The 24,635-nt window shown below is 43.5% G+C and overlaps 1 protein-coding gene across 5 annotated transcripts in view; it reads left to right on the top strand.

Moving 5' to 3' along the window:
• cdh11 (cadherin 11, type 2, OB-cadherin (osteoblast)) overlaps positions 1-24,635 on the top strand; it is a 236,601-nt gene that overhangs the window by 147,217 nt on the left and 64,749 nt on the right. For all 5 annotated transcript variants that reach the window (XM_059651777.1, XM_059651780.1, XM_059651779.1 and 2 more), the window contains 4 exons: positions 6,256-6,550; positions 9,713-9,832; positions 14,693-14,860; positions 16,571-16,758. In XM_059651777.1, the coding sequence (XP_059507760.1) occupies positions 6,256-6,550; positions 9,713-9,832; positions 14,693-14,860; positions 16,571-16,758 (771 nt within the window). The remainder of the gene's footprint in view (positions 1-6,255; positions 6,551-9,712; positions 9,833-14,692; positions 14,861-16,570; positions 16,759-24,635) is intronic.

The following is a 24,635-nucleotide window of genomic DNA, read 5'->3' as shown; positions in this document are numbered from 1 at the left end:
CACCATCATTTGTAGTCAAAGTGGCTTCACACATGGGAGATCATGCCTCACAAATTTGTTAGAGTCCTCAATGAAGTGACCAGGAAGGTTATTGAACATAAGAATATAGGACCTCGGAGCAGGAGAAGGCCATCCGGCCCCTCGAACCTGCCCCACCATTTACTAAGATCACGGCTGACCTTTTTGAGACTCAGTTCCATTTACCCGCCCGCTCACCATAACCCTTAATTCCTTTAGTGTTCAAAAATTTATCTAGTCTTGCCTTAAAAACATTCAGCGAAGTAGCTTCAACCGCTCCACTGGGCAGGGACTCCCACAGATTCACAAGCCTTTGGATGAAGAAGTTCCTCCTGACCTCTATCCTACATCTGCTTCCCTTTATTTTGAGGCTGTGCCCTCTAGTCCTAGCTTCACCTGCTAGCAGAAACAACTTCCCTGCCCCCACCTTATCTATTCTCTTCATAACCTTGTATGTTTCTATCAGATGTCCCCTCATTCTTCTGAATTCCAATGAGTATAATCCCAGTCTAATCAGTCTCTCTTCATAATCCAACCCTTTCAACTCTGGATTCAACTGAGTGAATCTCCTCTGCACCCCCTCCAGGGCTAGTATATCTCTTCTCAAGTAAGGAGACCAAAACCGCGCACACTACTCCAGGTGTGGCCTCACCAGGACCCTATACAGCTGCAGCATAGCCTCCCTGTTTTTAAACTCCATCCCTCTAGCAATAACAGACAAAATTCCATTTGCCTTTTTAATCACCTGCTGTACCTGCAATCCCACCTTCAGCGATTCATGCACAAGGACACCCAAGTCCCTCTGCACAGCAGCGTGCTGCAATGTTTTAGCATTTAAAACATAGTCCATTTTGCTGTTATTCTGACCAAAATGGATGACCTCAGACTTATCAACATTGTACTCCATCTGCCAGACCTTTTCCCACTCAGGTAGACTATCTATATCCATCTGCAGACCTTCAGTGTCTTCTGCACACTTTGCTCTACCACTCACCTTAGTGTCATCTGCAACTTTTGACACACGACACTTAGTCCCCGACTGCAAACTATCTACGTAAATTGTAAACAATTGCGGTCCCAATACTGATCCCTGAGGCACACCACTAGCCACTGACCGCCAACCAGAAAAACACCCATTTACCCCTACTCTTTGCTTTCAACTGGTCAACCAATCCTCTATCCATGCCAATACATTACCTGTAATACCGTGCAACTTTATCTTATGTAGCAGCCTTTGGTGTGGCACTGTGAGATCATTAATTATTCCTGTCTCATTACACAGGACGAGATCTAGGATAGCTTGCTCCCTCGTAGGTTCCATTACATATTGTTTAAGGAAGTTATCGTGGATGCCTTCTATGAGCCCTTTCTCAAAGGCTGCCATAACCGACCTGGTTTGACCAATTGATATGTAGATTAAAATCCCCCGTGATAAATGCTGTACCATTTTTACATGCATTGGCTATTTCTATGTTTATTGCCCGCCCCACCACTTCTCCCTGCAATTCCTAATTTCCACCCAAATGGATTCAACGTTTTGTTCAGTAGAACCTATATCATCTCTCACTACCAGAGATAACCAGCCCAGCTCTTCCCCCCCACCCACTGCATCCCAAAACCAGTCCAACCTGTCTCTGCATCCCTAACTTGTTCTTCCTCTCACCCATCCCTTCCTCCCACCCCAAGCCGCACCCCCATCTACCTACTAACCTCATCCCACCTCCTTGACCTGTCCGTCTTCCCTGGACTGACCTATCCCCTCCCTACCTCCCCACCTATACTCTCTCCACCTATCTTCTTTTTCTCTCCATCTTCGGTCCACCTCCCCCTCTCTCCCTATTTATTCCAGTTCCCTCTCCCCATCCCCCTCTCTGATGAAGGGTCTATGCCCAAAACGTCAGCTTTTGTGCTCCTGAGATGCTGCTGGGCCTGCTGTGTCCATCCAGCCTCACATTTTATCATCTCTCACTACTGCCCTGATATCATCCTTAAAAATCAAAGCGATACCACCTCCCTTACCTTCCTGTCTGTCCTTCCGGACAGTTTGATACCCCTGGATATTTAACTCCTAGTCATGACTATCCTGTAACCATGTCTCTGTAATGCCACTAAATCATATCCATTTGCCATGATTTGCGCCGTCAACTCATCCTCCTTGTTTCTAATGCTCCGAGCATTCAGATAAAGTGCTCTTAAGCCAGTTTTTGAATCTTCTTTTTGGGTCCTGTCACCTCCATTACTGACAGCTCTTGAGTTCTCCTTCCCATTAACTTTTTTCCTAATTTTCGATGGAGTTGAAGCTTCCTCGTCACCTGCTGACCTGCTGCTTTGCCTCACATTAATTGTTTTTCTCCCTTCACGCTAACTTCTACCTTCCCCCATAAGTACTAGTTTAGAGTTCTATTGACCACCTGATTTACCCTTCACCAGAACACAGGACCCGTCCCTGTTCAGGTGGAGTCCATCCCAGCGGTATAGATCCCTCCTGTCCCAGAACTGATGCCAGTGCCCCATGAAAAGGAAACCCTCTTTCCCACACCACTCTTTTAGCCACGCGTTTACTTCCCTGATCCTCACCTCCCTATGCCAATTTGCACGTGGCTCAGGCAGCAATCCAGAGATTATGACCCTGGAAGACCTGTATTTTAAATTTGTTCCTAGCTTTTCATAATGCCAAAACAGGCCTTTTTTCCTCGTCCTGCCTATGTTGCTGGTACCTACGTGGGCCACAACAGCTGGATCCTCCCCCTCCCTGTCTAGTATCCCCTCAAGCCGGTCAGAGAAGTCTCGCACCCTGGCACCGGGCAAGCAACACACCATGCGGGATTCTCTATCCTGCTCGCAGAGGATACTGTCTATCCCCTGATGATGGAATCCCCTACAATTACAATCTGTCTTTTTGCTCCCTGCTCTTGAATGGCCTCCTGGACCATGGTGCCATGCTTGGTTGGCTCATCCTTCCTGCAGCCCTGCTCCCAATCCACGCAGGGAGCAAGTGCCTCATACCTGTGGAACAATGTCAAGGGCTGCGGCTCCTGTGTTCTTGTCTGTAGGGTCCCTCGACCTACCTCACTCGCAGTCACACACTGCTGTCCCTGCCGGCCGATCGAATTAGCATTAGTTAATCTACCAGGCGTGACTGCCTCCTGGAACACAGCATCCAGGTATTTTTCCCCCTCCCGGATGTGCTGCAGTGTTTGGAGTTCAGATTCCAGCTCATTAACTTCGAGCCGGACCTCCTCAAACAGCCAACGCTTGCTGCAGATGTGGTCACTGCCGTTCTCAACGGGATCAGCTAACTCCCACATCATACAGCTACAACACATCATCTGGCCTGCCATCTCTGCCCAGTTAATTATTTCAAATTAATTAGTTTTTTTTAGTTTTGCAGTTTTCTCTGCACCAGTAAGTTTACTCCATTATGTGCTCAAACAGACTCCAGCTTTGCCTTCCGACCCGCTCCCAGAGGATTTGGCGTCTGAGTGACCGCCCCGAAACATAACAAAGAGATGAGGAAAAAGCAATGCAAATAGCTTACCTGCTCACCACACTTGGTTGTTATTATTAGGTTAGAGAAGGTGGAAGGGTGGGAGACACTACGCATGTGGTGTCTCAGGTATTAGTTAATTCCCAAATTTATTGGGTGGAAGCTTACCTTCCCAGGCTGCTCTCACTCTTTCTCCGGGACTCCTGCCACTGAAACAACTGAAAGGTTATTTTGAAGATAAGGTGGTAGGCGTGGCCCATATTGATTTCAGTAAGGCCTTTAATAAGGTTCCACATAGTAGGCTGTTCTGGACCATTAAATCACATGCAGGGCAGGGAGACCTGTCAGATTTGATACATAATTGGCTTGATGGTAGGAAGCAGAGAGTTATAGTGGAAGGATGTTTGTCGGACTGGAGGGCTGTGACTAGTAGTGTGCCTCAAGGGTCGGTGCTGGGCCCATTGCTGTTTGTTGTCTATACCACTGATCTGGATGAGAAGGTGCAAGGCATGATTAGTAAGTTTGTGGATGACACCAAAGTACGTAGTATTGTGGACAGTGAGGAAGGTTATCAGAAATTGCAGCAGGATCATGATCAGCCGGGGAAGTGGACCAAGAAGTGGCAAATGGCGTCCAATGTAGTTAAGTGTGAAGTATTGCATTTTGGAAAACCCAAGTCCAGGTAGGAGTTTCACTGTGAATGGCAGAGCTTAAAGGAGTGTAGTGCAACAGAGGGTTCTTAGAGTTTGGGTGCATCGTTCTCTGAAAGTGGAGTCCCAACTAGACAGAAGAGTGAAGAAGGCTTTTGGCACACTGGCCTTCGTCAGTCAGGGCATTGAGTACTGAAGTTGGGAAGTTATGTTGGAGTTGTACAGGACATTGGTGAGGTCACACTTGGAGTACTGTGTTCAGTTTTGGCCACCTTGCTGTTGGAAGGATGTTATTAAACTGGAAAGGTGCAGAGGAGATTACAAAGGTAGAGATGTTTGGGGGCGTTATGGGGAATGAAGAGGAACACTGGATCGAAATCCTTCCTAAGGGGGTTAGGGTCAACCAAAGCACATGGACTTCAGTGATGCAAGAAGGCAGCTCACCCCGACCTTCTCAGCGGGGGACAAGCAATAAATACTAGCCTAGCCAATGAGGCTCTGAATGAATTACAAACGTCCGGGTGCAATGCAATGTGAATCTGTATTGTAGCCACTCCTTTCTCATCCCTCACCTGTACAGTAACTTATCCTGCCAAAGAACAGTGCCCAGGACTGAACATAGTTTGTCCGGATAGTCTTTGACTGAGAAGTTGTACTACCTGAACATCATTTGCTCACTTCTGTACTCTAGCTTCTTGACATAAAGATGTGATAGCAGTGGAGTAGGTGCAAAGGAGGTTTACCAGGGTATTGCCTGGGCTGGAGGGTTTCGGTTACGGAGAAAGATTGGACAGACTGTTGTTTTCCTTGGAGCAGAGGAGATTGAGAGGGGACACAACTGAGGTGTATAAAATTATGAGAGGCATAGATAGAGTAGACTGGAAGGATCAATGAATGGGGGCATAGATTTAAGGTAAGGGACAGGAGGTTTAGAGGAAACATGAGGGAAAACTTTTTCACCCAGAGGATGGTGGGAAACTGGAACTCACTGCCTGTGGGGGTGGTTGAGACAGAAACGCTAGCACATTTAAGGAGTATTTAGATGTGGGCCAAATGCTGTAAAATAGAGCGAAAGTAGTTAGATCGTTGTTTTCATTGGCACAGACTGGATGGGCTGAAGGGTCCTTTTCTGTGCTGTAAATGCCTGTGACTTATTACACTAGATCAGTCCTACTTGCTGTGGCTGTGTGACTGTGTGTGGATGCAAGAAGGCATGCCTCAAGTAAAGAGTTGGTGCTTGAAATCTCACTGAGATGTATTGTCAGCTCTGCGTGTCAGAACTGGGAAAAAAATTAGAATTGTTTTTAGTTAAGATGACACATTCCCATGTCTGGGATTGGATGGCCAGCTGCTGAATAAGGCAACTAGGAAAGGGCTGCAGAGAAAAAACGGGAAAAGTACAAATTGGACAAACATTAGACATTGGGAATCTCATTTGAAAATATCAAAACAAACATTGAAAGAGAGAAAATTTTCAGCTTTGTACATATGATGAGGTCATTTTTGAAAAATTCTCACTTTTAGAAAAGGGCATAGTGATAGGTATTCCTCATTAAAAGGACACATTCTTTAAGAGAAGTTACGATGGTGTGATCCCTTCTTTAAACAAGTCATCTGCCTCTCACTTTCAAAGGTTTCATTATAATGAACCTGTTTCTTTATTGGGGGCCATTCAGATGAGAACTACATGAAAAGTGAACATCACAATGACATTTCCCTCTTTAAAGGAGTTTGTGACAGTGACACCTATTTTGGAAGGGATTGTTTTGGTGAGTTTCCCTCTTTAAAAGGGGTCGTCATTGGCGAGAGCACTTTCAAAGGATCCCTAAATGTTGGATATTTCTAAATGGACACTGATAATGACAGATAATAAAATGTGAGGCTGGATGAACACAGCAGGCCCAGCAGGAGATGCTGCTTGGCCTGCTGTGTTCATCCAGCCCCACATTTTATTATCTTGGATTCTCCAGCATCTGCAGTTCCCATTATCACTGATAATGACAGCCTTCCTTTGAGAAGGTTCCTGCCAGCGAGCCTCTGGTAAGTGAATGATCAGCATACCGTAGTCAGTAACGCTGAGGCATGTGTTTGTCTTTGCAGCTCCACACAGACCTGGACAGCGGAGGAGGGAAGATCAGGTACATCCTGTCAGGTGAGGGGGCGGGGACAATTTTTGTTATCGATGAGAAAACAGGGAATATCCATGCCACAAAAACGCTGGACCGAGAGGAGCGTGCTGAATACACTTTGATGGCACAAGCTGTGGACCGGCTAACAAATAAACCTTTGGAGCCTCCCTCCGAGTTCATTGTGAAAGTCCAAGACATTAACGACAACCCTCCTGAGTTCTTGAATGGGCCTCATCATGCTACAGTCCCAGAGATGTCGAATGTGGGTAAGTAGCATCAGATTGTGTGAAAGGTGACAGTGTAAAATTTGTTCCTTACTCATTTCAGTCTGCCCTTGTTCATTATTACTTGTAGTATTATGCAAATATATTATTCACTTACTAGATTCTCATTGTTACAGTCATTCATCAGTCCACTCTTTCCAATCTGTACTTGTTCATTATTATGCTTCATCATTTTTGATTTTATTACAATACTCATCATTCTATACTCAATTGAAATTCTACTCACTATGCTTAATTATTTATTCATTGCTGTCTGTATTTGGTATTATACATATTCATTATTCCTCAGTCTTCTCCTCATTCATTCCTGTACTTAAATATTACTGTCTTTATTTGTTGCAATATTCCTTGGTTGCAGTACTCAATCCTGTTCTCACCACCCATACAGTGTCTTTGATTTATCATGCAACTTGTCCATCTTCCAGGATTAGCTGAGCAGAAATGTCTTTCCGACTAAATTTCGGAAAAATCAAAACATTTGCCTTAAACCCTTGCTGCAATCTTTATTTCCTAAATGTTGATTCCATCCCACCCTCTGGAATTCCATGAGATGGCAACCACTCAATCCTGACCCGAACTGACTCAATTACCCAGACAGCCTCTAGCATTGCCTATATCCAATTCTCGTCAGCTCATCTGCAGCTTGAGGCTCTTGTCAATGCTGTCACTTCTTTGGACTTCACAGTTCGAATGTTAAGTCGTTACATCCTCGACTGGATTAGACAAATTTTGACCCACAAAAGAGACAAAGGTGAGACAGGAAAGGACTTAAAGCCATAATTAGATCAACTATGATCTTATTGAATGGCAGAACAGAGACAAAATGATTTACTCTGGTGCTTGTGACCATGAAACTGACTATCTAGAGAAAACGTCTGCCATCCTTAACTGAATTGACCTACATGTGACTCCAGAACCAGAGTAATGTGGCTGACACTGAAGTCGCTGAGTAAACTTTCTGTTCAAAGGCAATTGGGATGGGCAACAAATGCTGTCTGAGCCAATGACACACGCATATCCGATGAAAAAATAAAGAGTAAAGAAACAGAATCATTTCCACGTCACACTTTACATCAGCAGACAGAGTGACATCGGAGAATCGCAATTTAGTTTCCTGCAGGGAGGACAATTGAACAAAGAATTTAAACAAGCACAGAGTAGCTTTAAGAGTAGTGTCTCCATTTCCAGGAAAAGGTGGACTCATAGAATTCTTCCAGCCTACTGCTGGTTGTGGATGTCTCTTCATATTTGATTGCTGAAGCTAAGGGTCATGCAAGTTTTGAGCCAGTGGTGTCTAAACATTTTGCATGTGAAAAGGACAATGAGTATCGAGTGGGAAGTGGGATGGGTTTTGGATTTTCTGGGGCGCACAGTGTTTCTGAACTTCTTCCTCTGGGACCGTTTCAGTCAGAGAGCGACGCAGTGAACAATGAAAAGTCACAGATTTGCAACAAGTGTCACCCTGCGGTGCTAGGAATGAACGGAATTGTTGGGGCAGTGGGGAGGGAGTCTCACTTTGGTTCAGATGTACACTTTAGTTGTGAATACCAAAGACCTTGGTAACATTCAGTCGGTCAGGCAGCATTTGTGGAGGGAGAGGAAACAAGAGTTCACAGCTGGGATTAAACCAAACTCTTGCCAATGGCCTAGGGGGCAGATGGCACCCAATGACCTCCAACAATCTTGTTGTTTGATTGTTTTGGCTCACTGCTCTCGGATAGACCAGTTGAGCTACTTAATTAGTTTTCAATGCCTCTTCCGGAATACAGAGGCATAAAGTTTGCATTGCTTTCCCCCTAAATACTGATATGTTTCTAAATCCCTTGTTCAAAAGATTTTTGTCCCATTTCCCACATTCCACCTTCACCCCAGAAATCTGTCCCTTTAATGCTATTCCTTTCTCGACAGATGCTGCTCGACTTGCTGAGCTTCCCTAGCACAATTAGTTTGAGTTTCTGATCTCCAGCATCCGCGCTGTTTCATTGCCATACTTCAGTTGCCTGGGGAGTGTTTAATGATGTCCTACATTGCAATGGGTATAAATTCTCATTTCCAAGCATCGACATTGCTCAGCTCAATACATAAAATCAGTTGTTAAAAATGCTGTAAACACTGCAGTAGCTCCTGACAGTACATGCGTGATTCAGATTGATAGCGTCAGAAATTGCACGACACCAGGTTACAGTCCAATGGGTTTATTTGAAAACACAAGCTTTCGAAGCACAGTGCCTTCGTCCAGTGACTTCACCTGATGAAGGAGCAGCACTCCAAAGGTTTGTATCTTCAAATAAATCTGTTGGACAATGACCTGACATCATGTGATTTCTGACTTTGTCCATCCCAGTCCAACACCAGCGCTCGACATCAGATTTACAGCTTCAGTTTTCAAACCAAAATCTGCACCAACCAGTTTGGTGGAATGTTGAATCTGTGATGCTGATAATATGCGGTCTTTACAAAGTACTGGAAAGATATCCCTGCCTTTCAATGTGTCCTAAGTGATGGTTATCCCTCAGTTTTTCTCTCTGTGCAGTACATGTATTGTGCAAGAGTTAATGGTTTATATTGCAGTACCAATATGGATCATGCCTCAAGAATAACCTCAGGCACAATGCGTGGTCATGTGACATCAGCACTCCTGTAATTGAGCAAACATAATTCAATACAGCGACACACAGGAGATGGTAAGCAAGGCTATCTTATCTGGAACTTGACACACCCAGGCTTCAGCTCTGTTTGAAACAATAACAGAAAGTGCTAGAGAAACTCAGCAGGTCTGGCAGTATTTGATCCTGTTGTGGCTGTCTTTCAGAACTGTTTCCAATTCCATTTGATCTGACGTCACTGTGATCTAACACATTAGGCACAATCTCAAGATTTACAGCCTGTCTCAGTGTGGTGTTTACCTTGTAAGATGTCTTCACATCCCTTTTAAAAGATAGACAGTTGAGTACCTGGTGTCGTTAGTCATAGGTTTTGGAACAAAACACTTGCCTCACAATGTAGACAACGCAAGGTATAGATTTCTGGCAGCATGATAAATGGTAAGGCTCCGGTTTGGATGCTGTGCATTCTTTCATGCACTGTCTCCAGTTATCATTCCCTCTCTCCCTTTGACAATGAGGTCATTTCCATCTCTTTCAGGAACCTCTGTCATTCAAGTCACAGCTACGGACGCCGATGACCCATCCTATGGGAACAGTGCCCGGCTCGTGTATAGCATTCTGGAGGGCCAGCCTTACTTCTCAGTTGAGCCTCAGACAGGTATGAGCATCACTCTTTCCAATGGGTAGGATGGTGGAAGGGCTGATGGACTCTTAAAAATCGGCTCACAATGTGGTTGGTTAACAATTGAAGCCGCACTTCAACAGTACGGATGGCTTGCTCAAGGTTTATAGCTGGCCAACTCTAAATGAATACATTCCAGGAGGTTTTCAAACCTTCACTCCAATCTCCAATATTTTGATAATACACAAATGGATTCAAAGAAGAGCCAGATACTTTCACTCTGCTAAGGATTTTTTCCCGCTTGCAGGATATAGCAGGCTCCTAGTCAGTAATCTTTAATTCCATGGGCTGTCAGGATGATTTTAAAGGTTTAGCAAACCCCAGGCAAAACACATCTGGAATGCTGCATTTATGTCTTGGCAAATGAATCTGGAAAAGGGTGTAATAGCCTTGGAAGACAAACAGTGCAGATTCACTGGAACAATATCAGAGTTAATTTGCATTGACAGGTTACATGAGCTTGGATTGTGCTGCTTTGACTTTAAAGGGAATAGCAGAGTAGTGTTGATGTTACTAGACTAATTCAAATGGAGATGAGTTCAAATTCTATCATGGTGACAAGAAAAGTGAATTTGGATGACCATGCTAGACTTATTATTACTAATTATGCATGTTGTGTTATGCCTCATGGTCAGTATGCTTTTTAAGCCCACAGTATGTCAGTGTGCCTTTGGTCAACATGATATATTTTCTATCATAGTCTGCTCCTAATGTGTATAGATCTCAGACTTCATCTTCACTGCAGCCACTTGTGGCGTGGCACACTTATGGAAGCATGTACTTGTTGTCAAGTAGTAACCTTATCATGGGTGTGTTGGTGAAGATACTATTTGTATATATTCGTGAGCTGCAATAAATGCCAGTGGATCTTTCAATAAGACCATCAGAAATAAGAACAGGAGGTAGGCCACTCAGCCTGCTCCAACAACCATTAGGATCACAGCAGATCCTACGCTCCTCATGTCCACTTTCCTGCATTTTCCCCATAAGCCTTGATTCCCCAAATAATGAAGAAGCTTATCTATCTCAGCCTTAAATATACACAAGGACCTGCCCCTACAGAGGACAAGGAGAACCAAAGACACAAGAAAAGACATCCCTTCTCATCTCTGTCTTAAATTGGCACCCACGTACCTATGTGCTAAGTCTGCTTTGTTGCAAGGGTTGACATAAACATTGCTGCAGCAGGTAAAGATATCCAAAAAAAACATCAGTGCAGCTTCTGGATTACTGAGAAAACCCAACTGGTTCGCCAACGCACTCCATGCAAGGGATATCTACCATTCCTACCCAGCCTGCTTTGCATGTGACTCCAGATCCATGGCAATGCAGTTGACTTTGAACTGTCCATGAAAAAACCACACTTAGCACCTACACAACGTAGACTGTAGTATTTTGAGGAAGTGGGTCACCACACTTTTGAGGACAGATTGTGATGGATATTTAATAATGACTTGCTGGCAACGTTCACATCCCATTATTGAATCTCTAAAAAAAAACTGAAGGACGATATAGTTGAGACATTGAGGCACTAAACTGCATTGCTGGAGAGGGTAGTGGAGTCGGCCTCATTAGGGGCATTTAAGCAGCTATTAGATAGGCATATGGATGGTAGTGTAACCTCAGGGTGAAGGTTAGATAGGCCTTAGGATTAGGATAAATGTTCGGCACAACATCGTGGGCCACAGGGCCTGTACTGTTCCAAACTGTTTAAAGGGTGTCGGGATAGAGAAAAATGGTTTCTTTTGTTAATGGAATGAAATGTTAGAGTCTTCAAAATAGGAGCGATTGTTCATTCATAGGATGGTCAAAATCTGGTACCGTCTCTCACAGAAAACTGTGGACACTGGGAACATTTAGTACATTCCAGACTGACACTGGTACATTTTGGATAGGTGAGCATATCGAATGACGTGAGGGGGGTGGGGGAAAGTAGATTTGTGATGCAGATCAATCATGGTTTTATTAGATAATAGAACAGGCTTGAGGGGCTGAATGGCCTACTCCTCTTGTTATTTATTGCACTACTGCCATGAGGTTGAATCTCAGGTATATATGAATCGTACTCCTGACTCATGTTTAACACCTGTCACTCCACTGAATAGTGAATTCAGAACTTTCTAAAATGGAAAAGCGTGGATTTCTTTCTGAAAATAGACATGGAATTTACTCAGAGCTTAAGTCGTGACTTTCCTCTGCAATCTTCACCTAATTTCTCTATTGCTGCCACACTGCTTTTGCAATCCTCCCCAAAAAGCGGCAAGTCAACATTAAATACCCATCCCAATCTTCCCTTGAAAGTGTGGTAGGCCTCGTCCACAAAATGCCACAGCCATTGTAGGTGCTAACTACAGCAGTGTGTTTGCTTATGGATGCTCACTCTATCCATAAGTCAGATGCTTTAGAGACTTTTAAGCAACTCTTGGATAGGCACATGGAAGATAGTGAAATATAGGGTATGCAGGGTAGATTGATCTTCGTAGGGTAATAGGTTGGCACAACACTGTGGGCCGAAGGGCCTGTACTGTACTGTACTGTTCTATGTTCTATGTTCATTGTCTCTTTCCTCTTTCCCCACGTTCTCCTGCTTCTCCTTCCCCACCCTCTCTCAATTCCCCAACTTTTCTCTCCCCTTCTTCCAGTGACTCCACCCTTTTCTCTCTTTCTCTCTCTCTCTGCTCTGTGTCCTTTTTCTGGAAAAAAAACACAAAACTGAAATACCTGGGAAAAGCGCTGTTTCTAGATGAAAATTAGGTTTGTTTTGGGACCATAGCCATGGTTAACAATACAGTTTCTCTTAAACTGTAAAAGGCATTAAATAATACTGAACCTCATTACTGTCCAGGAGTGGGAACAGAGCAACTGTAAAGCAATTTTTAAAGTTTATAAACAATATAACCTTGTGTTATATATCACTCTGGTGGTTTGCAGAGCGTTATACAGACATTTTGTATTTGCATAATTTATTCAGATGAGGGCAGCGGGACTAATTTGCTTTTATGCTCGGCCCTTGGAACTGCTTGTGAAAGAGTCTTTTAGTATTTTGGCTCTCGTCTCCTCTGAATGTTTATCTCCAGGGCTCATTCGCATATTGGAGGAGAATGAGCCACAAGGAAAGATTAGAGAGAAAACCTGCATTTTGAAAGTGATGTTCATTGCCATAGGGATTCCCACAAAGCTTTGCAGAAAGCCAAGCACTTTTTGTTTTAAGCGCACTGACTCTTTGAAGTGCCTTGATGAGAGGCTGAGTAACTATTCACCTTGTTTTCTGACATTCCTGTGTATCTGGACAAATTTCTTCAGTCCAAAGAGTGAGAAATGTTTGGAGCGATCTCTGTGGGAGGCTGATTCAAAAAGTGGGATTGGATTGAAAATGCCACTCCCTTCCCTTGCCTTGGTTTCAAAGTAGGAAGATTGTAGGTGCACAGTTGATTCCCTGTTGCAGCACAGGGAAACACGGTAGTCAATTTGTGCACAGCAAACTCTGGAAAACAGTGTTGTAGTAAATGTCCAGACAATCCTGTCTGTTTTGTAATGTTGCCTAAGGGATGTGTTGGCCGAGATTTTGGTGAGAATGTACATGTGTTCCTTTAGAGTAGCAAAATGACATACTTTTACGTCCACAGACTTAAGGCTCAGTTCAGAGTATGATGCACTTTGCTACTCTGCAGCAGTGTAGCACTCCCTTCAACATTAACGATTGTATCCTTAAAGTCTTATGTTCTGATTTAAACCCATAATCTCCTGACTCAGAAGCAAGACCCTAGGCAGTGAACCAGTGCTAACCATCTTTAAAAAAAACAAAGAATTGTAGCCTTGACCCTTACAAGGATGATGTCTAATGACTTTAGGGACTGTATGATGGCTCAGTGGTTTGTCTCACAGCGCTAAGCACCCGCATTCAATTCTAGCCTTCAATGACTAGCTGTGGAGTTTATGCATTCTCCCTATGCCTGTGTGGGTTTCCTCTGGGTGCTCTGGTTTCCTCCCACAGTCCAAAAATGTGCAGGGTAGCTGGATTTACCATGGGAAATTGCCCATCGTGTGCAGTAATGTGCAGATAAGGTGAATTAGCCGCAGGAAATGCAGGGTTACAGGGATAGGGGGGGGGTGGCTGCATGGGTCTGGGTGTGATGCTCTTCAGAGTGTTGGTACAGATATGATGAGTTGAATGGCCTGCTTTTACATTGTAGGGACTCTGTGGTCAAGCCGCATCCACCTTTACCCAATTCTCACTTGAAGTCCTGACAGCTAAGAGCAGGAATCCTGATTTTTGTTCTCCCAGGATCAGTGTACGTACAGGGCACACTGCGGAAATGCAGCTACAAGCCTGAATGAATCAAACCTCAAACTGTCTTGTTAATGTATTATTGCAGATTCACTTCTTTCATCCACGTCATTAATGTATACAGAAAATAATTGCGGCCTTTACATTGATCCCTGTAGCACTCCACCTGCTACTGGTTGCCATTGTAAAGATTTCCCATTTACATCCCAACTCTGTCTTCTAGACATCCAATTCCCTATTAAAGCTGATATACTATCCACAACACCAGGGATTCTTATCTCATTTAGTAGCCTAATGTATGGTACCCTACCAAATGCCATTAGAAAATCTATATGTGTAATGAGGCCAAGGTGAAATATGGCTTGGGACCTTTTGTTGTGTTAAAAATGCGATGCATGTGTTAGTTAATAACTTTAATATCCATGAGGGTTTTAACTTCCGACTTAGCAAAGCAACCACAGAATCACAGCCATCATCTTTAACAGTAGTACACTGTCAAATGAAGAGTGTAATAATTTAATATGTTCCTTTCTCTCTTCTCTCTCTAGGCATCATAAGGACAGCTCTTCCAAACATGGATCGGGAAGCGAGGGAGGAGTATCTTGTGGTGATACAGGCAAAAGACATGGGAGGGCACATGGGAGGTCTCTCTGGAACAACAAAAGTGACAATCACCTTAACTGATGTCAACGACAACCCACCAAAGTTCCCACAAAGTAAGAAAGCTCCTCTTTCATTTTTTTCACCTTTTTGGGGGTAAAGGTTTACAAAGCCGGGGCAAATTGAGGGAAAAACATGTTGATTAGTCCTGAGCTACTTTAATTGGGGAAAACATTTGAGCCCTGAGGGCTGAAGGAATCGAAAGGGAGAGAGCGGGAACAGGGTACTAAGGTAGATGATTATGTATAATGGGACAGCAGGCTTGAAGGGCCAAATGGGCTACGCCTGCTCCTAGTTTCTATGTTTCTATGAGAGGGTGAAATACTTCCTACTTCTCTGTTCTGAATGTCTACTGAATAATGAAGAAAAGTCTGGCGTCTCCACTCAGGCCAACCCCAAAGTATTGCTCGATTTTCTGTTTCAATTTTCCAAGGAGAGCTAATTTTTGAAGGAGCTGAAAGGCAATGTCTTTGACAGTGCTATACCTCCCTCAGTCCAGCATTAGGAGCGCCTGCATGGAGCATGAACTGACATTATAGGAGTCATGCTTGACTTCACACAATTGTAACTCTAGGAGGTGAGAGTGCTGCTCCTGTCATCTGTAACCATCCATCCTTAGGTGGTCCCAAATCATCCATGAGCTCAATCTTGCACTCCTGCAGAAACTGTGCATATCCTTCACTCATGATACTTTTGGCCTGAGGCACTTTGTATCCACCCAGTGCCAATATTCCACCGGTGAGATTTTCTCCTTCATTCTCAGGATGTGGGCATCGCTGACAAGGCTGTCATTCAGTGTCGATCCTTGGTTTTCCGAAGAAGGCAGTCTGGTCCTTCCTCTGCAACCCGTCCAGAGGTTGGGCAGACCACTGAAGTTTATTTCTTCATTCTTTCAGGGGATGTGCATCTTGTTGGCAATGCCATCATTTGTAGCTTATCCCTCATTGCCCTGGAGTTGAGTGGCTTACTAAAACACTTTAGACAGTAGTTATGAGCCAAACATAGCCACAACGGTCCCAAATTCCTGTGTAGATCAGATCAGGTAAAAATTATGGATTTCCTTTCTTTGAGAAAATTATTGAACCAGCTAAGTGTTTCCAACATGTCCTCAGTGAGTGAAGAGCTTCATCGTCCTTTTTGTTGAGACCAGAATTTGAATTCAGCAAGGAATTCATGTGCTCACATCTCTCTGGTGGGATTTATCCTTACATTGACTGCAATCCCACAAAGGTTCAACATGGGTCAAGATAAATGAAGGGAATAGATAAAGTGGAGGCAGGGAGGTTGTTTCTGCTAGCAGGTGAAACTAGGACTAGGGGTCGTAGTCTCAAAATAAAGGGAAGCAAATGTAGGACTGAGGTCAGGAGGAACTTCTTCACCCAAAGGATTGTGAATCTGTGGAATTCCCTGTCCAGTGAAGTGGTTGAAGCTACCTCACTGAATGTTTTTAAGGCAAGGCTAGATAAATTTTTGAACAGTTAAAGGAATTAAGGGTTATAGTGTGTGGGCGGGCAAGCGATGTCTCAAAAAGATTAGCCATGATCTTATTAAATGGTGGGGCAAGCCCGAGGGGCCGATGGTCTACTCCTGTTCCTAGTTCTTATGTTCAAAATCTTCACCACCGCAGCATAGTCTGTTGATTCCTTGCAGCATAGGCCAGTTTTCGCAAAGTTATAAATGGGAGACAAATTCTCAGATGTAACTAATGTCACCCGAATAAAAAAAAACCCTTCTAAATGCGTCACATGCCATTAATTTCTCTCCAGGTGTGTATCAGATGTCGATCTCAGAAGCTGCTGATGTAGGAACAATCGTGGGACATGTGAAGGCCAAAGACCCTGACATTGGCGAGAATGGGATGGTGTCCTATAGGGTCATTGATGGGGATGGCAGAGATTTCTTTGAAATCACAACGGACTCGCAGACTCAGGAGGGAGTCATCAAACTGAAAAAGGTATCAAAAGGAATAGCAAGTGAATATGTAAATCGGATTGCTTGCCTGGTGACATGTTCTTTACTAACAGCCAGTGGAAATATCAAACCATTTCTAATTGTGAGCACTTTGACTGAAACTTCCCCTGACCTTTCTATTGCAAGAAAAACAATCTCACCTTCTTTAGTTTCTTCACATATGTGAAGTTCCTCATTTCTAGCGTCATTCTCATAAGTCTCACCTTCGCCTACTCCACGACCTTGACAGAATTAGAAAATATTCTGGCTAAGGCAATAACTGGTGACTTATACAAGTATTGTACATCCTTGCTTTTTGTACTCCTTACATCTCTCCAGTTATAAAGCCAAGGATCCCATATGCTTTTCATCAACAGCTTAACACTCCAGTTGAGGAGTATCATTCAAAAGGAGCGTTGTTCAACAAATTACAAATTGTGCCTGTTTAATTGACTGTTGTGTGCTGCTCATTACTGGCAGTGGGGAATTAGGTCTTTTTTTCAGTGCCAACCTTTAAGATGATCCAGACATCTTCAGGACTTGAAGTTTACCCTCCAAGTCTCTATTGGTAGCAATGTGAGAGGCAAAATCTGCAGGAAAAAAAAAGAGTTATTCCTGTTTTCTTTAAACATTTTTATTTATTCCTGGAACTGAAAGACACTCCCCGAAGGTTTGTTAGAACCAGATTCATTGCATGTACTTAAACATAAAGGAGCTTTCATCCTCTTCCAAAAAGGAAATTGGATAAATTCTTGAAGAGGAAAGAATTTTATGAGAAATAGGGAAAGAGCAGAAATATGGAACTATTTGGGTAGCTCTTCCAAAGAGCTGGAACAAGCATATGGGATGAATGGCCTCTTCTTGTGCAGTACAAATCTATATATTTTTTAAAAATTTATTCATCGGATGAGGGCATTGCTCGATAGGCTACCCAGAGGGCAGTTAAGAGTCGACAACATTGCTATGTGTCTGGAGTCACAATAAGGCCAGACCAGTTTCCTTCCGTTAGTAAACCAGATGAGTTTTTCACCAACAATCAACAATGGTCATCATTAGACTTTTAAATTCCATGTTTTTATTGGATTCACATTCAATCATAGCAGGATTTGAACACGGTACCTGGAAAATTATGTGAATCGCTGGATTAATAATCCAGTGATAATACCACTAGGCCATCGCATCTGCCACATTGGAGTTAGTTGGCGAGTTGAGGGAGTGAAGGATGTCTGATTGTTGGTCAAGATTTGGTGATAAAATCTCAAAGGCAAAGAGGTGATTCGCTGTAGAAGGTCATATCACGTGGTCTACAGAATTACGCGCTAATCAGGGTTGGCAAATTTAATTCCTTGTGTCAAGTGGTAGGAAACTATTTACCTATCTATCTCTTTGATGTTCAATTTCACACAATTGAGTTTTTTTTTTAATTATCTAAGTGGGGGATGGAAGAGATGAACTTTCCTAATGGGATGCAAGATGGTCTATTTTCTTTATTTCTGAGACGGAAGTTTTGAATCACAGCCAGATTGAGGGAACGGAGATCTGTCACTGCCAACTGCTAAAGTCCCAGTGAAGGAAATCTGCAGCAGTCTCACATCAGTTCCAACTGGGCATGAATCCACAGCTTCCAAACTGCCCAGAAGGGAGACTAAACTGGCATTAACTTGGCATAAGAATCACAGCAGCTGTGAGGAAATGAAATGTCCTTTCTGCACTATTATAATAGGAAGGTCCACACTGAGTTCTATATCACATCAATCCCATTCATCCATTCGACTCTCTCCTCACTCAAGTGCACTGGCCCCAGCTTACACAATGTCTAGATTTTAAAATCCACATGTCCTGTTTTGAAACCTTTCCATGTATCACCTACCCCTTTCTAGCTAAAGGTGAACCAATGGATACATTGTACTTAGATTTCCTGTAGGGTATCTGATAAGATGCCACATCAAAGGCTATTCAAGGAAAATAAATGCACATATTGTAGGGAGTAGCATATTGGCATTGATAGGGGATTGGCTTACGAACAGGAAGCAAAGAATAGGAGTTGCTGGGTCATTTTCTGGTTGGCAGGATGTCACGAGCGGTGTGCCACGGGGTTCAGTGCTGGGGCCTCAGTGCTGCACAATTTAAAGAAATGATTTGAATGAAGGGATTGAAGGTATAGGCATTTCAATTGCAGATGATACAAAGTTATATAGAGGACATAGGGAAGCTATAATGGAAAAGAATAGTTTAAGTGAGTGTTTAAAGAGGTTGGAGAGTGCTGAGGTGCACAGAGGTTTGGATGTCCTTGTGCAAAAATTACAGATGGTTAGTTTGCAGGTATAGCAAGCAATTGAGAAAGCTAATAGAATGTCATGGCTTATTGCGAGATTTGATTTATTATTGTCACGTACTGAGATGCAATGAAAAGTGTTGTTTTGCATGCTCTGCAGCCAGGTTGCACTGTACAAAGTGTATCAGGGTGGCAGAACAGAGTGTAGAGTACATTGTTACTGCCACAGAGAAGGTGCAGGAAGAGACAGAGATCAGAATTAACATTTGAGAGGTCCGTTCAAAAGTCTGATAACAGCAAGGAAGAAGCTGTTCTTGAATCTATTAGTACGCCAGACTACATCCGGAGTACTGCATACAGCACTGCTAACCGCACTTACGAATGGATGTTAATGCGTTGGAAGCAGTTCAGCAAGGGATCACTAGACAAATACCTGGAATGAGCAGATTGCTTTATGGGGAAAGGTTAGACAAGCTGGGTGTGTATCCTCTAGAGTTTAGAGAGTCAGAGGTAACTTAATTGAAATATATAAGATTCTGAGGGGAGTTGACTGAGTGTGGGTTGCTGGGCTGACCAGAGTGCTTCCTCTTTGGCCGTGTCTCGAACCAGGGGCCACAGTTTAAAAATAAGGGGTGCACGTTTGACACAATTAGAAGGGGAACATGCAGGAATATAAAGTTGAGATTAAAATCAAAACAGCCATGATCTCATTAAAAATGGAGGAGGCGAGAACAGCCAAATGGCCTGCTCCCATTCTTGGATCATTTGTTTGCATCTTTGTAACTTCATACGGACCTCTTTGACCATCTCCTTGTAAGGCCCAATGTCAAATTTTGTCCGATTAAATTCCCCTGATGTGCCTTTAGATGGTTTGATTGAAAAGTGCTGTATCAGTGCAAGTTGTTTTTGTGTTGTGATTGGGTCTAATGGTGAAGGGTCTGTGATGTTTTCTGAACATGAACTGGGTCAATGCTGATGCCTAAAATTAATGATAATTCCATTGGCCAACATTAATCTCGCTCACGTTGATAAATGGTAATAACCTAAAGTGTAGAAGGAGAGCATTTGGCCCATCATATTCACGCCAGCCCTTTGTAAGGCCTGACTAATTAGGCACAAACCCCTGGTCTTCCTCAAGCTTGCAATGTTTTTCCCATCAAAATTCCTTGTTGAATCTGCTTGCATTCCAGATCACAACAATCCATTTTTTTGAAACTATTTTCTTCCCTGGTGGATGGAAGAGAGGGTGGGTGGGTGGTGGATCAGATGTGTCTTAAAGAGGAAGAGAAAAGGAGAGGTTTAAAAAGAGCTGCCCAGAGCTTTGGGTGTACGCAGCTGATTAGTCAACCACCAATGCCGATATGCGACAAATCAGGCTTGTATAAATTTATAAACTTGGAAAAGTGAAGGGAAGCCTTACAAGTGGTCAAACTGGTGGATATGACAGAGTTAGGAGGAGGCAAGATCATGAAGTGATTTGAAACTGTCTGAAGTGAGTGGAGCACATTAAATTGCTTTAAAATCTTTTTTTCATCTATATCTGAAGGGCAGACATGGTCCCTGTCACATTATCTCTGTAGTTAATCCTGTGCCAACTCTATTTAATCAGTGGGAGCATGTTTAACACCATGGCTGACCTTGGAAAGCAGTGTATGGGCTCAAACTCAATGTAATACATTATTCACCTCTTCAAAACACCATCCTAATTAGGGCTGTTAGTTTGTATGTAAAATTCATGCTAATCTTTCCGTCTGTTTTTTAACTACCCTAATCAGTCATGTTGGGTATCATATTCATCTTATAGGTCTCTCTTTGCCTTTTCTTTTTAACGAAAGTATCTAAATGCTTTCATTTTCACTTTGTGACAAAAAAATTGAGTGGCACAGTTGCTCAATGGTTAACACTGCTGTCTCACAGTGGCTGGGACCTAGATTCCATTCCAGCCTTGGACAACTGTCTGTGTGGAGTTTGCATGTTATCCCTGTGTCTGCGTGGGTTTCCTCTGGGTGCTCTGGTTTCCTCCCAGATTAGGGTGTGCTAAATTGCCCCTAGTGTCAATGGAAGTGCAGGCTAGGTGAATTAGCCATGGTATGTGCAGGGTTATAGGGATGGGGTGGGCCTGTATGGGTGCTCTTTGGAGTGTTATTGATGAGCTGAATGGCCTGCTTTCACACCGCAGAGATTCTGTGATTACATCAAATGTAAATGAAAATAAAAATCCTTTAGTCCAGCTGGTTGGTGGAGTTGTTCATGCCCCACTGGACCCTTCTCTGCCCTTAATTAGTTCACCCCATCCTCTTCTGTTCCACTTCATGTGTTTAGAGCATTGCAGTAAATTGCTACACTATTCACCCCAACTGCTCCCTGTGGGAATGGGGTTCAGGAGCTCACCACTTTCTGCATAAGCATATTTTTCCTCAATTCTTGACAGGGTTTACTTTGTGACTCTCAGAAATGTGACCACAAGCTCACTGCCTGAATGTGGAGTTGTTGATTGGTTCTCTTACAATAACCGCACGAGGAAAATCTGGCCACTTTTGGTAATGTGTGGTAGAGTGCCGTACATTAACAAAGAGACGATCTGACTCCTTTTTCCCTGTTTATTGATTGGTCTCCTTGGGTTAAACGTGTAATGGGAGGGAGAAGGAGCTTTTGTTGTGCAATGATGGTATCCCTACCTTTGGACCAGGAGGATCAAGCCCAGTGCCACCTGCTCCATTGCTATGTGATAACACCTATGAATAGTTTGATAAGAAACTTTATTAGAAAGAAATGAAAAAAGTTTGATGGTTATATAAACAAAATGATCCCAGATGCCATCGCTTTCCTCTTCAGATAAGAGTTGGTAAATTGACATGAGCAAATGGTTCAGTGCATCTGTAAGGACTCCATGACACCTTTGCAATGAATGTGGATGGGCTATTTAACTTAATATGTGTTTATTATGAACCTTGACCTAAACCTCTTCTGCACCAAGAAATGCTAGAAGTTCTACACAAAGGGAAAATCTCATTTCATTCTCATACTTCCCCAATCCGCTCCTGTTCCCACCCCACCCTGAGTAATGTTTAACCCCATACCCATTTACCTTCTGTAATGATGATCATGTTGTGGAGGTGCCAGTGTTGAACTGGGGTGGACAAAATAGAAGTCAGTGTTACTCCACCTGATGAAAGAGCCGTGATCTAAAAGCTTTCAATTTCAAGTAAACCTGTTGGACTGTAACCTGGAACAAAAACAAAGTTGCTGGAAAAGCTCAGCAGGTCTGGCAGCATTCATGGAGGAGAAAACAGAGTTAACTTTCGGTTCCGGTGACCCTTCCTCAGAACTGATGGTGGCTGGGAAAACGTCAGTTTCTATGCAGAAAATAGGGAGGTGGGTGGGGTCGGGAGTAAATGATAGGACAGAGCCCAAAGAGAGAGAAAGGCAGTTGGACAGACAAAGGAGTTGCTAGCGATCAGGCTGGAAGGGTGAATAGTTATTAATGGGGACTGTTATTAGTGACTAATAACAGGGGGTGGGTAGTGACAGGCTATGTGGTAACAAGGCCTGGTGTGTAGGCTGGGGGGCTGGGACAAGGAAGAGTTTAGACCCTGAAACTATTGAACTCAAAATTGAGTCCGGACTATAACCTGGGGCCGTGTTAGGTATACAAGGTAATGAGAGGCATGGATAGAGTCAATAACCAGAGACTTTTCCCCAGGGCAGGATTGACTGCCACGAGGGGTCATAGTTTTAAGGTGTTAGGGGGAAGGTATAGAGGAGATGTCAGAGGAAGGTTCTTCACCCAGAGAGTTGTGAGCGCATGGAATACTTTGCCAGTGGTAGTCGTGGAAGCGGAGTCATTAGTTACACTTGAGCGACTGCTGGACATGTACATGGACAGCAGTGAATTGAGGGGAATGTAGGTTAGGTTATTTTATTTTTGGATTAGGATTATTCCACGGCACAACATCGTGGGCCGAAGGGCCTGTACTGTGCTGTACTTTTCTATGTTCTATATGTGACTTGTGACTGTAATGATGGAAGTTGGAAAAGGTTAGACTGAGTATATCCCAGGACAAATGAATGTTTCACCAACAATTGCTTCCATTGAGCTGGATTTAGATGTACAGATTTGTATATCTGTAAATTTACAGATTTACAAATGGTTACATAAACAAAATGATCCCAGATGCCACTGCTTTCCTCTTCAGATAAGAGTTGGTAAATTGACATGAGGAAATGACTCCTTGCATCTGTAAGGACTCCATGATACCCTTGCAATGAATGTGGATGGGCTATTTAACTTAATGTGTGTTTGTTAAGAACTTTGACCTAAACCTGTGATTGGAGTAGCTGGGGATTGATGTTCTTGAATTGATTGTGGTTTAGTCACTGATTGGAGTCAGTCAGGATTAAAGGTCATTGGTAGGAATTGGGATCATGATTACTCCTAATAGATAAATGGATGATAGATAGGAAGATGAGGATGAGGTTGTACTGTATTGATCTGCTAAGCACTGCTCCATGCCTTAGATTACATTCCCTACAGTGTGGAAACAGGCCCTTCAGCCCAACAAGTCCATACCACCCCTTGGAACATCCCACTCTGACCCATCCCCCTATAACCCACACACCCCTGAACATGACAGGCAATTTAGCATGACCAATCCACCTAACCTGCACACCTTTGGGCTGTGGGAGGAAACCAGAGCACCCGGAGGAAACCCACACAGACACAGGGAGAATGTGCAAACTCCACACAGACAAGTCACCCAAGGCTGGACTCGAACCTGGGCCCATGGTCCTGTGAGGCTGCAGTGCTAACCACTGAGCCACCGTGCCGCCCCAGTCCTTTTAGACCTTGATCTCACTTCATTAGAACTACAGTGGAGAGATAGTAGGAACTGCCGATGCTGGAGATGGTGAGGATCGGGTTGGAAGGGAGGGCTGATAGAACGGAGGGAGCAGGGGGCTGCTGGAGCAGACGGCTGCTTGGTTTGCTCTGTTCATCCAGCTCGACATGGTGTTATCTCAGAGCTACAGTGGAGTTGGGATGTTTAGTTTTAGGCTTACTTCAGCCCCATCAATACATCAGATTCTTTTCCTATACAGTAATAATGGAGCTGATGTCACAGCCAGCTGGAATTTAGGCACACAATGTGGGGAATTTGATGTAGGAACAAATAACTGTAGGTGCTGGACTGAAAATAACAAATGCTGGAGATCACAGTGCTTCAGCTCTGATGAAGAGTCATCTAGACTTGAAGCGTTAGCTTGCTGTCTCTCCATGGATGTTGCCTGACCCACTATGATCTCCAGCATTTGTTGTTTTCAGTGGAGAATTAGTTGTCTGTCTATGGAGAGATGCAAGTGTGTGAACCAAAGTAGCGTTTTCATTTCCAGAGCGATAGAGTTTAAAGGCAGTGGAATCTGACACAGGCTGCTTGAAAGGGTGGTTGAAGTAGATTCACTAATAACTTCCAAAAGGGAATTCAGGGCATCACTGCAATAGGCAAAGACAAATTTAGAACAACAGGGAAAGAGCGAAAGGGGTTTGCATAGTTCTTTCCAAGAGCTGAGACAGTGTAAATGGGCAAAAGGACCTCCCCCTTTGTCTTATC

This window comes from Stegostoma tigrinum, chromosome 16, assembly GCF_030684315.1.
Source record: "Stegostoma tigrinum isolate sSteTig4 chromosome 16, sSteTig4.hap1, whole genome shotgun sequence".
Taxonomy (NCBI): Eukaryota; Metazoa; Chordata; class Chondrichthyes; order Orectolobiformes; family Stegostomatidae; genus Stegostoma; species Stegostoma tigrinum.
Note: the sequence above shows the minus strand (reverse complement) of the source record. Positions and strands in the feature narration are given on the sequence as shown.